The 19,490-nt window shown below is 41.1% G+C and overlaps 1 protein-coding gene across 3 annotated transcripts; it reads left to right on the forward strand.

Annotated features, from left to right (window-relative positions):
• Positions 1–2,128: 2,128 nt before the first annotated feature.
• On the forward strand, positions 2,129–7,960 carry slc52a3-2b (solute carrier family 52 member 3-2b). Of its 3 annotated transcripts, XM_088083989.1 has the most exons (5): positions 3,417–3,860; positions 4,242–4,333; positions 5,323–6,405; positions 6,586–6,709; positions 7,225–7,960. In XM_088083989.1, exons 3-5 carry the CDS (start codon positions 5,369–5,371, stop codon positions 7,435–7,437), a joined length of 1,374 nt encoding a protein of 457 aa, XP_087940115.1. In that variant the 5' UTR covers positions 3,417–3,860; positions 4,242–4,333; positions 5,323–5,368; the 3' UTR covers positions 7,438–7,960. The 3 variants fall into 3 exon arrangements, with proteins under 3 accessions (XP_042346015.1, XP_087940115.1, XP_042346014.1); XM_042490081.2 differs by lacking the exons at positions 3,417–3,860; positions 4,242–4,333 and adding an exon at positions 2,129–2,274; XM_042490080.2 differs by lacking the exon at positions 4,242–4,333 and having other exon boundaries at positions 3,424–3,860.
• The last annotated feature ends 11,530 nt before the right edge of the window (positions 7,961–19,490 follow it).

Genomic DNA, 19,490 nt, shown 5'->3' on the forward strand with positions numbered 1-19,490 from the left:
ACTCCACAGTGGAAATTGGGGAGTCACAGAGGGTGATGGGGCAGGGTGGCAGCGATCCTTCTGAAATCCATTACTATTTCCACTGTCTTCGAAGCATTAAGCTCTAGGTTGTTCTCGTTGCACCAGGTCATCAGATGGTCAACCTCCCACCTGTAGGCGGACTCATCTCCACCAGAGATGAGTCCAATGAGGGTGGTGTCATCTGCAAACTTGAGGAGCTAGACGGACTGATGACTTGAGGTGCAGCTGTTCATGTACAGGTAGAAGAGGAGAGGAGAAAGAACGCAGCCTTGAGGAGAGCCGGTGCTGATGGTTCTGCTGTCAGAAACATGCTTCCCCAGCTTCACCTGCTGCTTCCTGTCAGACAGGAAGTCTGTGATCCACCTGCTGGTGGAATCAGACACGTTCAGCTTGGAGAGCTTGTCCTGTAGCAGAGCCTGGATTACTGAATTAAAAGAAGAGCTGAAATCCAGGATCCTGGCGTAGGTTCCACCTGAGTCCAGATGCTCGAGGATGAAGTGGAGGACCAGGTTGACACAGGTGTCTACAGACCTGTTGGTCCTGTTGGTGAACTGCAAGGGTCCAGGAGAGGTCCTGTGGTGGGTTTCAGGTGTGACAGTACTTTCTGTTAAGTACCCTTTGTTTTGCTTTCCGGCAAAACAGTGTCAACAGTGGCTGGTGTACTGATTTGACAGTGATACAAAAGCATTGTTCTTCTGGGTTGGAAACTTTTTCCATTCACTGTTAACCTTTTAATTCTCCCCGTGAGTTTGCTTCATTCATTCTGGTCTGTGTTTACATTCCACCGCAGGCCAACATGCACGAGGCACAGAGCACGCTTGCCAACCAGATACAGAGTGTGGAGCGGACATACCCGGACTACTTAGTTATTGCCCTTGGGGACTTTAACAAAGGGAATCTAAGTCAAGAACTTCCAAAATATAGACAGTTTATTTATGTGCGGGGAATGTTTTGGATCATTGTTACACCACTATCAGCAATGCGTATCATGCTGTTCCCCGCAGTGCACGTTATGGTTTATTTGATTCCTGCATACAGGCAAAAATTAAAGCTCTGCAAAACTGCTGTGAGGACATCAAAACAGTGGACCAGTGCAGCTGTGGAGAATTTAAAGATGTGTTTGCACTGTACTGATTCGGATACTTTCAGAACTGCCACAAACAGTCTAGATGAGTACAGAGAGGCTGTGATGTCATACATCAGCTTTTTCCAGGACTTGTGTGTAACATCACGCACTACGGTGAGTTACAACAACGACAAGCCCTTGTTCACAGCCAAGCTGGAAGACAAACCAGGAGGTATTCAAGAGTGGGTACAAGGAGGGCTACAAAAAAAGCTAAATACACCTTTAGCAGGGTGGCGAAAGGTTTTTTTGACAATATATCCCCCTAAATCCTACACACTGGTCCTTTTAGTTAAACAGATTTTTTGGGGAAGCAGGGGAAGCAAAAAGCAACAACAGACATTCATTTGCCAATTGGCAGCCAGCTACAGTCAACTATCTTGATTTTGTTAGTAATGCAACAATTGCTTTAATCCCACATCCAGCAAAGCTCAAATCTTTTCAATTTACTGTATAAAAAGTAATTTACTGTCAGGAATCTGAAAAGAAATGTTATTAGTCAGGAAAGGAACATGTAGTACTGGTCAGTGCAGAGGTGGGTGCGAGGGCACTCTCACGAAAGTTAATGCCCAACAGGGGTCATTCATTTGGGCTGGAATTTGTGCCGAACAAAAGCCAGACTGACCCCGACCAAACACCCACTCAGAAAGCACAGAAAGCTGTCCAAAGTCATCTTCTGGTTGGCTAAGCTGCCCACACTCGCTCTCTACAAAAACGAAGAGAACCTTCATGTTCATGTGGTAGTCAGATTCAGTCTGTTCCTTTTCCCCTATTTTCATACCAACATTTTCTAAGCTCCCCTTCCTCCATCCATTCATCCACCCATCCATCCATCCTCTACCCATTCTTTCCTCCCTCTGTCCTCATTCCCTCACTCCTCCCACCCCTGCTGCTGAGGACTTCGGTTCCCAAACTGGACCCCTGGCTCAGCCCTCCACGGTCACATGACACAGATTCAGAGATCCAGAGTAGTAAAGTACAAAGCACTCAGCATGTATACTCCACAGAAACATCAGAGGGCCACTGTGCTGTTACACCTCTGAACAGAGTAACCCTCGGCTCACTTTCTGCTGCACTTGAGTAACGTCTCACCAGAACTGACTACCTCCTACTTCCTTTCCCACCAGCAGGTAGGCGGCATGTCGTCTCATTTAGAATGATAAATAGAGGTAATTTAAAATGTTGAAAGGAGCACAGTTTATGGAGCATTGTGTTAAGTTGTGTAATCTTATAATGAGGAACTTTGTCACATGGAAAGTGACATTGTGTCCTGTTTAGAGTTTTGGAAACAGAAAACCGTCTAACACCTAGGACTGGCAGGTTCTCCATTGCAATTATTAGAACTAGATCTTAGCTGTCCTTATCTAACCTAACTCTATGAGCTTAACATTTTATAAGCATTACTGTGTTGTAAAACAAAATAAATTAAAAAAAAACACAGTAAAATATGTCATTATTTTGCCTAAGTAAAAAATTATATAAAACTAAAAGACAAAATGTCAAACAAAGCAGTTTAATATCACTTTATCTAAACTAAATCACTGTAATATTATCAACCTTGTCTGGGCAGCTCTTACTCCTCCTATTTGTAGCTAACAACCTTGAAAAAAGGTTATGCTTTGACTGTCTGTGGACATTATCACATAATCATGAGCCCCCCCTCCCTTTTTCTTTCCTTGTATTGCTGCTCCCGAGTCAGCGTTGTTCAGCAAAATCCGGAATTATTCAAAAAAGGATCAAATGTTGGATAAAAATGTAAAGGACAACCAAAGTCACAGTTATTTGGGTCTCATTAAAACACTCATACACAGGGTCCTGTCTAACTTCATGTTGCTACAAAGTGCAGTTGATAACTGGTATTACTAACAATGGCGATACTGGTTTGAACTGGTATTGGCTTTAAAAGTAACTGTGTGTCAAATGGGACTAACTGAAAAAGCCAAATGTAAGCCAATTCAGCTGGTTAAAAGCAACACCATACTGTGCGCTATGAGCACCGTGACTTGACAGACTGGAAATTTTAGTTTTTTGGTTCACTCCCGAGATGACTGTGAAATCATGATTGGAGTTGCAAACAAACAACCAACATTGGCTCATGCAAAACAACTGCTGGCACAATGAGAAGCCAGTGGGGGCTCAGCAGATCATGATAAATAAAGTGGGGGGGGGGCAGAGGGACAGACGGAGAGTCATTCATTCAGCGTGGTAGTACATAACTACCACATTAAATGTGTGCAGCCGAAAGCAGGTTCACACTTCACACTCAAACTGAAGCCTGTGAGTTTAAGAGAGGGCAGGCCACAAGATGGTAAGCTGGTTGGGGGATGGAAAAGGAAAGGGAGGAGCTATTCTCTCTGAGCTCTGCCCCTTCACTCTCTCTCCTCCTATATCTGAGCTCTCAGACTCACACAGACCACATGCCTGCATGATTTTAAAAACCGCCCTCCAATAGAAGGACAACAAAAGTGTCATGGTGGTGCGGCACATGTGCGCCTGTGCAGCTCCTCCCATGTCAAGTGCAGCAGAGACACGGAAGCCGAATGTAAGCCTTTGGATAAGTGAGTGTGTGTAGGAGAAAAGGGGGAGGGAATGCAAACACACACACACACTCGCTTTTGGCTGATGTAACAGAAAAAAAAACTGTGATCACAATGAAGTGATGGTTTTTGAAAAGAAAGAGGGAAGAGGAGAGCTTCCTGGTTGTGTTCTGAATGAGGTAAGATGAGAGATTCTGACACCTTATATGACTGTTTATGAAAGAGGTAAAGGTTATTGGATTTCCTGGTTATCCTCGAACCACACGGCTTAACTCTTCGTCCATACGCTTCTTTTAAAGGGACGAAAAGGAACCAGGATGATTGCTGAGTATTACATATTAGATAAAGATAGATAGAACAGGAAGTTTAATCATGTTTACCTCACATAAACAGGATTTCATTACCTTATTACTGAATGTTAATGATACCTGTGACTGACTTTTTTTCTCTGTAGGATGCTTATTCTCTCTTTAATCTGTATTTATTACACAGCCTCACAATAACTTCTCTTCAATGTTTGTTTGTATTACCACCACGTGGGGTTTCTTTTATGGGCTCAGTGTGTCAGTGTGTGAAAGGTCAGTCTGAGCCCTGCCAAACAGCACATGAGGGAGGGATGGAATAAGTTGGAGTATGCAGGGAGACTGGGAAGGTCAGTCCCAGCCACATGGGGACACACTTTTGTACTTAGTAACACATTTGTGCCATTCGGCTATGCTATTCTTATTTAATGAAACCATAATATATTTTTGTTATTATGTAATTACATATCATTCTCACAGCACTGTTTTTTCTTTTTACCCATGCTAGCTTCCTGGTTTAAGGGATGGCAATGTCAGATTTGGTGGTATCTTGGTTTGAGGAGGGATTGCTGTTCATATTTAGTGTCATCATTAAGTATTTTTTAAAAAAACTGTTTATGCCTAAATGCCTGCAAAAGTGTTATTATATTCCCATCAGCATTGGCTGAACTTTAGTGACAACGTGCAACCGTTAGCATGCAAAAATGCTAAGCTATAAGATGGTGAACATGGCGAACATTACTATAACAAAATAATAATTAGCATTTTATCATTGTCGTGGTGTTCATGTAAGCATGCTAATATTAGCTAAAAGCTACTCTGCACTTTAGCTCAGCATCTCAGACTGTCGTCAGTCATTAAAGCTGTAAATTATTTACCTTGTTAATTACGCACACGCATTACAACAATTTTAAACAAATCCAAAATGCACTTTTGAAGTTGAATAGGCCTAATTACACTTTAAATCGAAAGCTGCATTAGCAAGTGTTTTTGCCTTTTGGTATTTTCTTCAAATGTAACCATAGTCACTCCAGAGCACAAATATTAAAGCATTCATTCAAAGTATTCCCTTTCTCTGGGGTATAAAATCTCCACAACAGAATTCACTCTGTTAAACACTAAAACTCTTCAGTGAAATAATAGCAATATCTCATCACTCCCAGTTCAGACTAGTTTATTACTAAACAATAAATATAAATTTTGAACATATCATTGTAAAGTTGGTTGAAATAGAGGCTCATATTCCACATTAGACTGAAACTTCAGCTTCAATTAAAAAAAAAAAAGTTCAATTATCTACATAATTTTTAAATGATCCTATCCTGTGTTTTTTTTTCAGATTGTGCACATCTACATTTCCTGATTGACCTCTACCTGCCTCCATCATGTCGCTGCTGACTCACGTGCTGGCGTGCCTCTTTGGTATGGGCTCCTGGGTGGCCATCAATGGGATGTGGGTGGAGCTGCCCCTGGTCGTACCGGAGATCCCAGAGGGCTGGTATCTACCGTCGTACCTCACAGTCCTCATCCAGATGGCCAACATTGGTCCACTCTTCATCACTCTGATGCACCGCTTCCGCCGAGGGGTGCTCGATGAGCGGCCAGTCATCTACTTTATTGTAGGGCTGGGGATCGTTGCTACATTCCTGCTGGCTTTCTTCTGGAGGCACAGAGTGATGATCGGGGGCTCTTTGCACAGTGTACCCCTGCTGGTGTTAAGTTTCCTGCTCTCTGTGGTGGACTGCACCTCCTCCGTTACCTTTCTGCCTTTCATGATGAGGCTGCGTCCGCAGTACCTCACCACATACTTCGCAGGTGAAGGCCTCAGCGGTCTGGTGCCTGCACTGGTGGCTCTGATTCAAGGTGTTGGTGTAGTCCACTGTCAGAATGCCACTTTGGCTGATACAGCCAACAAAACACTTGATAATGCCACTATGGTAGCTAGTGATGAGCTACAGGCCATCTACCAGCCAGCTAAATTCTCTGTTCAGGTCTTCTTCGTGTTCCTCAGTGCAATGATGGTCGTGTGCCTGGTAGCCTTTATCTTACTCAACCATCATCCAGCTGTGGCTCGAGAGAGAAAGAACGACCTGTATTTCAGTGGTGATCTGGCCTCTGACAAGAGAGAGCAAGGTCTGTCTCTGCACGCCCAGACACCAGAGCAGAAGCCTATGATCAACCCTCTGGAAGGAGGGAGGAGGGAGCCCAGGAGCTCTTTTGGGATGGGGACCTACAGCAATCTGGAGGTGGTGTTCATCTTTGTTGTACTGGCTTGGGTCAACGCTCTGACCAACGCAGTGCTGCCCGCAGTCCAGTCCTACTCCTGTCTGCCTTACGGGAACAAGGCCTACCATCTAGCTGCCACCATGGCGGCTGTTGCTAACCCAGTGGCCTGCTTTATCGCCATGTTTGTGCCGATTAGGTAAAAATGATTACCGGAACCATTTCCTTCCATGCATTGATCACTTTATATAAAGACTAAGATTTTCAATCTCCTCCAGTTTGTTTATAGAGGTAATATTAGATTTCTTTTTAATGAAAAACGTGGTTCAGTGTAACAGATGATACTCACTTTTACCTTATTCATTGATTTTTGTTGTAGGTCTCTGGTCTTCATGGGCTTCTTGACCATGACTGGGACTGGATTTGGAGCCTACATCATGGCCATGGCAGCTCTAAGTCCCTGCCCCCTGCTGGTTCACAGTGGCTCTGGAACTGCAGTCATAGTAAGGCTCTTACCTAAAAAAGAAAGCCACAGGATATCATGTCATAAAAGTCATTCAAAAATTAATTGTACAGCATAAAAGAAAAAGCCATAGTAAAGCATTATATAAAAAGTAAAAAAAAAACTGTCATAAAAAGTCACAGTATAGCAGTTTAATAAAAGTCATAGAGTAGCATTTCTACAAAAGTCACAAAAATAAGTATGTCAAAACAGTCATTAAAAATCTTAGAACAGTTTAGAGCTTTTAATAGCTAAAAGTGCATCATAGTATGGAATGTCATAAAAATGTCATGAAATAAATAAGAAATGGTTTATTCTGGTAAACATGGCATAGTATAGTATGTCATTAAAGGTCATTTCAAAAAGTCAAAAAGCATGTTGAGGTCAAATTAGAGCACTTTGCATATTTGACTGGTATCTGAAAAACAGGAACTGGGTGTCAGAGATGATTGTAATCATGGGTGTATTATAGGGAAGTGATTAGAATGCATAATATTTACCTCTTGTGTGTTGCAGGTGCTGGCCTGGGTGCTGTTTGTCCTGTCCCTGTCCTATGTGAAGGTCATCATCGGGGTGATTCTGCGGGACGAAGGCCACAGTGCCCTCGTGTGGTGTGGAGCAGTAGTGCAGTTGGGTTCCATGGTGGGTGCTCTCTCCATGTTCCCGTTGGTCAGCGTCTACGGACTTTTCAAGTCAGGTGATGCCTGCAACACTAAGTGTCCAATGTAGTAAAGAAACACGTTTAATTTAAAAACTGCTGTACAAAACTGAAATAAAAAAAATGCGCTTATCTTAGATGCACTGAACTGAAACAGTCGTGAGCTTTACATATTCCTTTTTGTTTAAACAGATCTGAGAGCTCAGAGTCTACAGCACTATCACTCCATGATGTTAGCAGATTTTTTTTTATCAGAGTCAGATGGTAGATGTATGTTTTACAGATATCTGTATTTATTGACTTGACTAGATCAAACAAGACCATTTTGTCGCTGAGCACATTACAATTCCTTCTCAATTCAGAGGTCAAAGCCAGTTTACTTGAACTGTTAATATGATGTGAACACTTAATTGATTACTGTTGCTTTTATAAGAACCTATGGCTTTAAAGTGTGCCTTATTTGAGACTCTGAAAGATGTGTGCTCATTTTTGGTGTACATGTTTGCACATTATAACTTGCTTTATACATGTTACTTGTGTGGAGAAACTGTTCAACAATACAAAATAAAACATGTTTTATCTCTGCCTAAATAAGTGTTATTCTACAAGTCATCACAAAATTACCTAGCCTCAACACAGCTTGGTTAAAGAGGGCACAGGGGCACAATGTACCAGAGCAGGTTCAGTGGTTGATAAGCATGTAAGGGGACATAATCAACATAAACCCATCTGAGGTATCAAATGTAGTGTGTTTTGGTTGAAGCTGCATCACTGAAAACGAAGTTGAAAAGGGCACTTTTGAATCAAAGACAAAACTGTCATTCCACCTGCCCCTGTGCACACAACTGGTACTTTTACAGAGAACAGAACAGACATAAACATGCAGGATTAGAGGGGAATAGAATGAAAATGAGATGAAAGAAATACAAGGAGAGAAACGGTGCCCTTTTCTTCACTTTAACAATCCCAGCTATTCAGAGACTTGGCAAATCTTAATGATATTTGCTCATTTAAGGGTCACATGAAACCAAAAATATGGACAACGGGAGACTCCAAAAATGTGTCAATGGATTTTGATCACAATGGAACCTCACTGGATTTGGATTGACAGCATCTTGGAGTTAATATGGTAAATCTAAGCTCTCATAGTTGGTGACTTCAACTGCACAAAGTCAAAAAAATATTTTCTTATATATTCTTTTCTAATTAATAAGCTTTCCTTAATCTAATAAATCTACATAAAGACTATTTATCTACATACCCATGCTATATATTGCATTATTATTGATGTGAGTGTAACTAATTCAAACTCAGTGATGACAGAAGGTGATTCTGAGGTATGTAATTGGTTGGCCTGGCAGTGCACATCTGTAAATAAGGATTCAGAAATGAGACAGGTGAAATATATGTTAAGTTTTGCAACCTCTGTATGATGTATAAAAGGATTTTTTGTTCTGGTTTGCTATTGTAAGAAATGGATGTGTGTAATTCTAATACATATCAATTAATCGTGAAATATTGGTGAACTTTTAATCTAATTTACCACCAATTTACACTGTTTTTCCACATCACAATAAAATAAGCAATTATTGTTTTAAATGTACCAATCCTGTATGATATGCCATTGAACAAGTAATTAGTTTTGGCAGCCTGCACGTCTTTAAAACAAACACTAGATGTCACTGTATGACTGAAAGATCCTCATGAGGAACAGAGGCTGACTTTTTGAGCAGTCAGGAATCAAGCAGTGCCACAGTTTTGATAATCAAGACTTAACTATAAGAAAACAACTCAAAACTTCTATCAAGTTACATTTGCTAAATGAGTCAACGTGAAAAGATTAAATAAAAATTGAAAAAAAAAGAATTAAACAAAGTTTATACCCAAAGTTTAATAAAAACGGACCATAAACAGAAACTTCTCACCCCTATTTACCTTCATATTGGTGTTTTTCCAAAAGTACAAGTACAGCTTAGGTGGAGGACTGATGTGTGTTTTGGGGAATTTGCCCAGGTCATTTCTGCATCACTTCCTGCTCACACTAAATCAGAGAGAGAGAGTGTCATGTCTATGTGAGTGTGTAAGTATGTGTGTGTGCATTTATCCCTCCTCCATTCCACAGGGACAAATAAGAATGAGGAAGTAATGGCCAGTCAGCGTCTGATTCAGATCCCAGAGGTTCCTCAGAGAACATCTGGGGTCATCATCTCCTGGTGTCTCACACTTCACCTATTTCTCCTTATCTCTTCCTGGAGTTTCTATGACTTATTGTGTGCTGGGTTTAAAAGCTGCAGACCTGGCTGGAACAATTTGAGTAATAACTTAAATCTTGGAAATTTGAGCAAATTGGCTTTATTTCTCTCAAAAAACATGGGAAGAAAGCCATGAGCAAGTTAAGAAAAAAATGCCCAAAAATAAGCAAACAGTTCCAAAAAATCCTGAAAATTTGCAAAACAAATACTAATAATTCTGAAACATCATTTTAAATACATAATTATGATAATTTAGCTCTTTTTTTTAAATAACCTTCTAAATTGACTAAGTCTTGCAACTTGCACGCCATTTCTTGGCAAGTTGAAGAAATCAAATCAATCAAAACCAGGAAATGTATGTTGAATCAGGTTTTAAAAGGTATAAGAAGTCAAGATTGTGTCTATTTTTTGTCTAAAAATCCCTTGAAGCATTACGAAATGATACAAACACACTGAGAATCAGACAGGTGGACAGTCTGCCCGGTATAAATGTGGGTGGCAGGATGACACACGTAACGTAATAAGTGAAAGTGGGAGTCTTCTCTATCTTTCTGTCTGCCTCTCTCTGTCTCTCCTTCACCCCAGCTATTTTGATATCTCCTTTTCCCCAAGCTCCTTGTCTTCCTCGATTCATGCATATGGCAGACTTTGTGACCGTAATTTCAATTTAAAACACATGAGGGGGAAATCCTAGCCTGTGCTGCTCTTTAATGGGCCGTCATGGGATTGGAGTATGCAGAGAATGATTGAATTTTGTGAGAAGGCCAGGAACGATCACGTCTCGCCTTCCGTTATGCAATCGACCATTCCCCGCTCACAACGCGACGTCTGGTAAAAACCTAGAAGAGGAGGAGGAGGAGGAGGGGGGCTTTGGGCTGGAAACCTCAACGTCTAGACCAAACGACAGAAAAAGTATTTTTTCTTCTAAATGACTCAAGACTATATAAAAGAGAAAGTCAGCTATCGTGGATAAAAGAGCCAAATAAGATGTGATGCAGCACATCAAAGGCAGATATGCTGAATTGGGGCTGCTTTTAATGGCTGTAAATGAGTCTTTTTACACTGTAATGCATGACATCCTATATTTCCTCACAGACGGAAACATATGGATCCCATACAAAGCCTGCCATACTGTTTTATTTATATGATTGTGTCATGTCTGTTTTCTCCTTTGACTCACTCCACCTGCTCGGCTCACTTTGACAATGTCAAGATAAAAACTCCAAGACACTTAAAATTACCACTTTGTGCGAAACTTTTTCACACCCGCTGTGTTGGATTACACCACAGAGGTATATCCTCTCAATGAAGCAAGAGAGACTACCTTTCCCGTTAAGTCCATTATATTCAAATGGGCCGGGGCCTTTTTCTTTTTTTTTTTTCGTCTTCACAACAAGACATAAAGTAATCAAAAGTTAAAAGCAAACACTCAAGGAGGCACTTAGCAAAAAAGAAAAGCTTTTATGATAAAACATTCATATACAGTGCAGGAGACAGGTAATCTTTGAGGATGATAGGGTTGTCTTGTGGTCAGTTTCAGTATAGTATGGCTTGGGGAGCCTTGTAGATGAATGCTCCTAATAACATCCCCGCCCACCCATCACCCAGCCGAGCATCCAGGCAGAACAACTAATACCTGAGTGTATTTCTTCGGTGGTGTGAAGTAGGCCTTAAAGAGCTGTTGGAGGCTGCAGTAAAGTAGGGTTCATTACCTTGACAGACCGATGACAGCTAAGACTGGCGGAGATGTGCACATATACATAAAGGCTTAATCATCTGCAGTGCTATGTACACATAGTAGGATCTTTATATAAAACAGAGCACCTTAAAAAAAGGAAAAACATCAATGTTTTCCAGATCCCTAAAGTGTAGAAGTCCTTTGAAAGTCATTTGCTGAAGGCATCCAAATCGATGCGCAATGAACACGCTTCAGGTGCAGACAAAATATCTGCATTTGAAAAAAGTTAGGCGGTTTTAAAAGAATACTTCAGCATTTCAGGAGATGTTTGCTGTCTTGCTAAGAGCTAGATGAAAAGAATGATTACGCTCATGTCTGCACATTGAAAATGAAGCTACAGCCAGCTTAGCATAAAGAGTGTAAACGGGGGGAAACAGCTAGTGTGACTTCCTGCAGCTTTTACTGTGAGGTGTAATGACATAGGCCTGTGTGTTAGAAGCTATGTTTCCATTAAAGCATTTTTGAAGTATTGCATAAAAATTCTTTATGTATATGTCAAAATCTGATCAAATTTAATCAACTGCATGCTTGATTGAGGAGGATTTTACCTTTGTTGAAAAATAGTCTATGCAATAAATGTGATATGGAAACGCCACGAAGCTCTGACGCAGTAGTATCTTGATTTGCGCATTAATTTGTCTTTGTGTAACTTTAAGCATAAAGAAAATGTAAACAGATGAGTTATATAAAATCCACCTCCTGTACAATTATCATGAATGTTGAAATTATCAGCAACCTTTTATTTTGCACCAGGTTGTAAACATATTTATTTTTGCTGTTAGGCATTTTAACATAGGGGTCTATGGGGATTCACTTGCTTCTGATGCCTCAAGTTGCAATTTGAGGAACTTTTTGAAACTTTTTTTTTTTTTTTTTTTTTGGTACGTCTGCTTCGGCTTCCGTTTTCAGCCCTGTAGGTTGCCAATTGAGTTAGACTGCTTTATTGATTCTGGTTTGCAACGTCTACTTTACTGGTGGATCACAGTCATGAATTAAGTGTGGCCTATATCACTAACTGCTGACAAAACTTTGCTTTGCGAAGTCTAGTTTACTCACTCCAAAACAGTTGATGGAAATGTATCTACTTGCATTTCAAAAGTTTGCTTAAATCCCCTTGACTATTTTATGGAAAGAGCTTCATAATTATCCAAAGGGAACAAAGATGCATCAATTACTTTCTAGGATATCATCATCAGCGAGTAATTGTTGGGCAAGTAGTAAGTCGAGTGACTAACTTGCCTTGCCAATAAACAGTTTGACACATAACCCCCTCTAAAACCAGGATTTCATGGGTTTAATTGTGCTTTAGAGGTGCTGGTAGGTGGAATTTATTACCTTTGGACAGGATCAAGCAAGCTGCTTCCCCTTGTTTCCACTGTCTATGCTAAGCTAAGCTAACTGGTGTCCCTGGTCCCCGGTGTTGCCTCATAGTTTCCTTACAGAAATGAGTATTAATCTTCAAATTGTTTTACCCCTGGCAAGGAAGAGCCAATTCCCCAAAATGTCGAACTATCGCTTTAATAATTTGAGTTAAAAGGCATACCCCAAATCTGGCTATAGCCTTAGTGACATAAGCCCACTGTACTAAATCAATATTTATAGACCACATGAAATTTGTGGTTTTACAATGGTCATAATTCCTCCAATCTGAAAAAAAAATCATAACTAGGCCACAAAAAAAGGAAATAAATGACTAAAGCAGCAAACTCTCTCTTCTTCATGTCGGGAAGTCAGATCGCATAGGTTGCACGCGGGGTCAGCCTTAGGTCACACTGGGCATCCATTAGTGGCCTTATTTAGAGTCTTATTCCTTTAAGAGGAGTGATTGGCCAGCAAAGACAAAGAATCATTACCTTTGCCCGCCCCCTCCCTGCCAGCAGTCAATAATGAGGGATCATTAAAATGAATAGATGGACATTCCCCTTTTCTCCGGATCCTTATTGCAAAATCAGTGTCAGGGGAAATGAAGATTGAGCTTGGAGAAGGCGTCTAAAAGCCTCACAGTGATTGTCGTGAACTCATCTCCAATGCCAGGCTCCTTTATCTACTGTAAGAGTCTGCACCTGCCTGAACTCTTGACTAGCAAGGGCTTTTACTGTAGCCCATTAAGAGCATCCCTAATGTGCGCTACAATGTACTTCAACATAAACATTCTGCATATGTACCGAAACATTTACAGCAAACAATGGAAGAATGATTGCTTGGGATGTCTTGGAGGTTTTTTTTTGGTTCGATGAAGGAATAGAGCTCTCAGATTGAAGGGATATCGAATGCATGAACTTTGATGTGGAGGATGGAGAACTCACGTGTTGCCATCATATAAACAGACTCTTAAAGATAATTCTCGCTTTTCACATTTCCTAAGCTCAAACATCTGTCCCGCCGCTAAATTTGTATAAATCCTTGCACAACATTTCACGCATCACAAAAGAGAGAGCGAATCAAACTGAATGATTGCAGATGGAGAATAAAAGACACACAGGATTTTTTCCAGGCCCCATCTGGTTGCCTTTCGGAGCGTCTCTTAAAGTGTCTTTTAAAACAGTGATTTGTCTTGGGGTCCGCAACGATGTGACCATGTCAGCGGGTCATCTGCTGGCCCTGTCACCTGTGAAACTATCCCATTAAATGGGTCTGTGTACACCTGTGGAGCCCTGAAAACTCCACCCAAAACAGATTCAAAAAACACATGTAAACACTGAATTCACACACATATGGTCCTCATCTTCTTTATCATCCTAAAGGTAATTGATAAGATGGTCTGTTTATCGTCATCTGACAGCCTCTGAAGAAGAAAAAAAGAAATCACAAAAACTGACTCGAGGGACCAAAAAGATCAAATGTAGAACTTCCTTATGGGACAAAACAATCAAAGGTCCCTCAGTATGGTCAAGCAATTATCTCTTAAAGCGTCTCTTAAAGCCACCCCCCCATGGTTCTCTCAACATGCCCTTCATAACAGAGGTATATTGAGGATTTACTGCTTGCAGATGGCCGATGAGAGATGACGGCAGGAGCTCCAGCGCTGTGCCTATGCACTCACTTTATAAAAGCCAAAATCAAGGGCTGTGGGGATAAAATCGGAGTGGAAGCGGGGCCGTAAAGACGCTATAAATTCACACAATGAAACTTCTAAGTCGTGCCCTCTGCCAGGTGCCGTGAGCACGCAGACCCCGGGGAGAAAATGGCACGCGCTGCAATCATTACGATAAGGGAATGCTTTTTGCTCGTCTGCTCTGTTGTCTTCTCGGCGGGGATGCTGTGTCCTTTGAATGGCAGAGTCTGCATCTGTCAGTTAGTCTGACAGTCATTTGTTCAGTCTGTCTGTCAGTCAAGTCACTTGGTATTTGGAGAAGTGTCTGATCTTTGACGATTTACAGAGCAGATATGCATGCCCCCCCCCAAAACACCCCAAAAAACATGCAATTTAATTCCAGTTGGACTGTGTTAGGAACTGTTCTGTATTTATCAGAGGAGGGGCCTGGCTGGAGTGTGACTTCTTTTTTTGTTTTTTATTTTTACGACCCTTCCTGAAGATAAAAATAATATATATATTCTTTTTTTTCCCCCTGAGCCCGTCACTGGGGGAAAATGTGTGACTTTTCCTCCACCATAAACCAAATTTCCAGTTTCTGGCTATGATATGATAAATGGTGTGATTTTGGAGATTTTTAAATTAAACCCACTTGAGGGTTTTGAGGGTCTGAACATATTTAAAATAAATACAAAAACAACCACTGGAATTTTTATGTCCCTCTGATAGGCCACATGCAAAAACATAAACCCCGCCCTAGTGCTTAAAAAAAATAAAGTGCCTTCCTTGTTTCGCACAGCCCCCTTCCCTCTGATAAATAACAAACAGTCCCTTAGTCCAGCATTCACATGCTGCAAAAGCCAAAAGTTGTATTTTTCAGTTTTTGTAGGGCTATGAGTTGAACGTGACTTTCCTGGGCGCTAGTAAGCAGGTTTTGTCTTGCTTTTGATGGAACCAAGCTACCTATTTGCCGTTTCCAGCCTTTATGCTAAACTAACTCTCTACTGGCAATGGTTTCATATTTAACGGGCAGATATGAGAGTGGTATCGATCTTCTCATCCAACTCTTGGCAAGATTGCAAATAAGTATACATAAGAAATGCAACTCAGAGTGCTTTGAAAAAAAAAAAGTAAAATGTAAACATTGGCCTATATACTGCAAAGTTTAAGCAGAGAGCATGCATTGTTGAAGCATGCATAATTCAGTATTACACTCTTAAAACTGAAATATTATGAAAAGCATAATGCAATGGTACAAAATGCTTCAGTTTCACATATGAGAAAAAAATGTATTGCTCTGTGCAGGTTTTGTACTTTTGATCATCAGAAAATAAATCTTTCAGCAGATGTCAATAGTTTCTGAAGCTCCATTTGTTTTGATATCATGGATATTCCATTGCTTTAGTTAGTCTCCCTGCTTGACTGCTGCTCCGGTGGAAACTATGGCCCGGAGTCATCTCTCCACTGTGTCAAAGGGTACGGCGGCGTCAGAGGAAGACTAAGGTAAGGAGTACAGGGTGCCAGGAAAAAGGGGCGTGACTGCATCTGTAAATAGTGAGGCTATTTTGGGCTTACCATAGCCGTACAGGGGAGCACCGCCTAGGCCTGCCTTCTGTCACTATGGGGATGGGCGCTTCATAACTTTGCTGGATGGAAAAAAGTCTGGAGGACTGGCAGGTGGTACACAGGAGCGTGGCACAGCTCCCATGGCGAGGAGCTGTTTCACTCATAACTACCCACCGCTAACAATACTCACCGGAAAACACACAGGCCTCTGCTTGTACTTGGCATATCAGCAGCTTGATGCGTTTTATCCCGCTAAAGTACAGTGTAGGTTTGTTTGGATTTGACTTTGAAACTAAAGTGGAAGACCAAATACCATCTGATGATTGATTTAAGTGCCCTTTCTGCTGGCAACTGCAGAGGAAAAATTTTAAGATGTAAAACGCAGAGTACAAAAGTTCAACTATTTTGCAGCAATAAGAATTGTGATAAAGCAAAAAATAAATAAATGAAAGTAAAATGTCATTCAAAAACACTACATTTAGAAAAAAGTAAAAGTAGAGAAACAACCCCCCAATAATTTTTCCCTACTCTTGTCAATGTCCAACTGTCTCCATTTCAGGTTTTATTGGGGATATAGGTACAGGTTGGAACAGTCAGAGGTTCACTAAGGTCAAGCAGTATAACACAAGAAAATCACACAGCCGAGTTAAAGTAGGCCTTAAAACTAAAGCATAGCCATATGGGCCATACATGTAATAGTCAAAGAATGCTTTTAAAGGAACAAAGTGAGGAAAAAAAGACTGAAAACATCACCAACTAATTCACTTAAAAAAATGGAGCCTATTATCTCAAATAAACAGAACTAGGTAACATTCTGTACACAATATTAAGAGCATTTATATAGCGGCTAACCTCGATTTGCTATGTAAAGTTACAGTGGAGCGATTGTGAGCACAAAACGACATCATGCTACCTCTTCGTATGCTGTAATTTAAGTTTCTCTGTGGTTTGTTATGGTAAGCCGGTCTGGCCTCACATGCATGCGTGCGTGCGTGTGTGCGTGCGTGTGTGTGTGTATCCCACTGGCTAGTTAGTCATTGCTACTTTGCACTGTACTCTTGGTGTTTCGACAAGCCACCTGTGGGAATTCTGTCCCTGGGAAATTTTAAAGCCAAATCTCAAAACAGAAGAATTTAAATTAACAAGAACAATAAAATATTCAAACAGAAGTTAAAATGTCTTGGCACAAGTATCTAAAATATAATATAATAATAAGCACTTGGCAGGAAGGGGAATGAGGACAGGGCCAGGGAACCAAAATGGGGAAGGGGTCCTTAAACTCACCACCCATGAACCCCCATACCAACGCACACAAACACACACAAAAAAAGGGGGATCGTGGTGAAAACACCACCAGCAGCGGCCAACATAGAGTGAAGGGTTAAAAACGTGCCATAAGTTGCTGAACATAGCTGGTGCAGCCTGAAATCGGCACTGACAATGAAATAACAAAAGAAACCAAATCCAAACACACACAAATGAACAAAATACTTACAAAATACAATCAAAACCAATACTACAATTAATACTAACTAAGGCAAAAACATTTTAAGGCAATAAATACAGCAACAATTTAAAAACCGAGGCGCCTTTCCTAACCTCAAACAGAACCGCAAGATGGAGAAAAGCAAAAACTGTATAACACCAACCCAAGCCTCTAAAAAAAGGCACATTAAGATATTATTTAGATGTAGTAGGTAAGATAATTCAATTAACGGTAATGTTTTAGGGTAATCTACTCTCATACATACAACTTGTCAAGCCACAGCGCAGCCGCACGCAGAACCTGCGGGTGAGAGCCTCAGAGGCCACAGCTAAATCACACTGTACACAAACACACCTGACAATGATCAGCTAGGACCCGAGTGACAGAGCAGATGGACAGACAGACAACAATGACTTACCAAGCGGACACGTAACTGCACCCAGACGGACTTCTAGCCGAGAGATCCGTCCTCCGCCGCACCAGCGCTCAGCCACGTTATGATGAGTGGAGACTGTCTCCAATTAGCATTTTTTTTTTTTAATTTAATTTACGCAAACATACAAGAACGAAAATGGCAGAGCGCATTACCTTTATGGACGTAAAAATGCGCCATGACGGCTGCCATGCCAAGCAAGAGGCTCCACACGCCAAACAGCCACACCAAAGGAAGGGATTCACCAACGAGCTACAGCCACAGCGCACCACCTGTGACAGCGCACAGCCCCGCCCACTGATCAGGGTGCGCGTAAAGCTGGCACAGTGCCACACAGTGGCAGGGAGGGACACCGATACCAGGACAGGGCAGTTGATGCATAATGGCAACTTTCCATTGCTCCCCAGGTTAACACTGTTAGCTCTGTCAGCACTGTTGCCATTGTTCAGCAGTTTGGACTGAGCAGTGTCAGCTGCCAGACCACAGCTCAGCAGCCTCCATGCTGAGAATCACGGCCAGACAATACCACAGGTGGAACCAAGTCATTGTTTTGCAAGTCACAAGTCAGTCAGTCAGTCATTTTCTGTAACCGCTTGTCCTCATAAGGGTCGCGGGGGGCTGGAGCCAATCCCAGCTGCCATCGGGCGGAAGGCGGGGTACACCCTGGACAGGTCGCCAGACTATCGCGGGGCTGACACATATAGACAGACAACCATACACGCTCACAGTCACACCTAAGGGCAATTTAGAGTCACCAATCAACCTGAGCTGCATGTCTGTGGACTGTGGAAGGAAGCCGGAGACCCCGGACAGAACCCACGCAGACACGAGGAGAACATGCAAACTCCGCACAGAAGGGCCCCCGCTGTCACAAGTAAGTCTTTGCACTCAAGTCCCAGGTCAGAACTGAGAAGTCCCAAGTCAAATCCCAAATCTACTTTGAATTTTGAGTCTCAAACAAGTCATTATATGTCCTTCAAGCCAATTTAACAACATTATTAATATATTTACAAAAATCATCAGTGCAAAATTTGCATAAAAAATGTTGTCTCAATGTCAAACTCTGTTATTTCTGACCTGCACATTCTGCATACTGTAGTAAGTTTTTGATGACAAACCATTTTTTAAAAAAAAATTTTCCAACTGGTGCTCAGTACTGAAACAGTTCCTCGTGGTTCTCTCTTGCAGCTTGTTGGATATAGATAGATTGGTTTAAACCAAGTGGATCTGGGGAAGTAAGTATCAACTTGTTGGGATTACATAGTGTCATATTAGTTGATACAGGAAATGATTGATTCATGCGTACGGTTTTTATGATGTACTTTTTCTGAAATCTTTGGGCTTGGGGAAGGGCATGAAATATTTTAAAGTAGAAGGCTCAAAGGTCTTTTTTTAATTTTGACAAGATGAGTCAAGTCATGAATTTATGACGTGGGTCACACATTATGCAAATAATTAATTCCAAGCAGTAAAAAAAAAAAAAAAAATTAATAAATAGATAAAATAAAATAAAAAATAAAAATTTAAAAATACTTGTTTACTTATTATAAAAATAACATTCACAACTGTACATGCTCGAATATTAATACCACACCAAAATAACTGAGAACTTAGG

This window comes from Plectropomus leopardus, chromosome 11, assembly GCF_026936395.1.
Source record: "Plectropomus leopardus strain MGB_pleo_1.0 chromosome 11, ASM2693639v1, whole genome shotgun sequence".
NCBI lineage: Eukaryota > Metazoa > Chordata > Actinopteri > Perciformes > Serranidae > Plectropomus > Plectropomus leopardus.

Excerpts from the sequence above, each read along its gene's own strand:
- slc52a3-2b (XM_042490081.2), top strand. The coding sequence starts at position 5,369 with ATGTCGCTGCTGACTCACGTGCTGGCGTGCCTCTTTGGTATGGGCTCC. Across the intron at positions 6,406-6,585 it reads GCCATGTTTGTGCCGATTAG|GTCTCTGGTCTTCATGGGCT; the intron begins GTAAAAATGATT and ends TTTTTGTTGTAG. Across the intron at positions 6,710-7,224 it reads GCTCTGGAACTGCAGTCATA|GTGCTGGCCTGGGTGCTGTT; the intron begins GTAAGGCTCTTA and ends TGTGTGTTGCAG.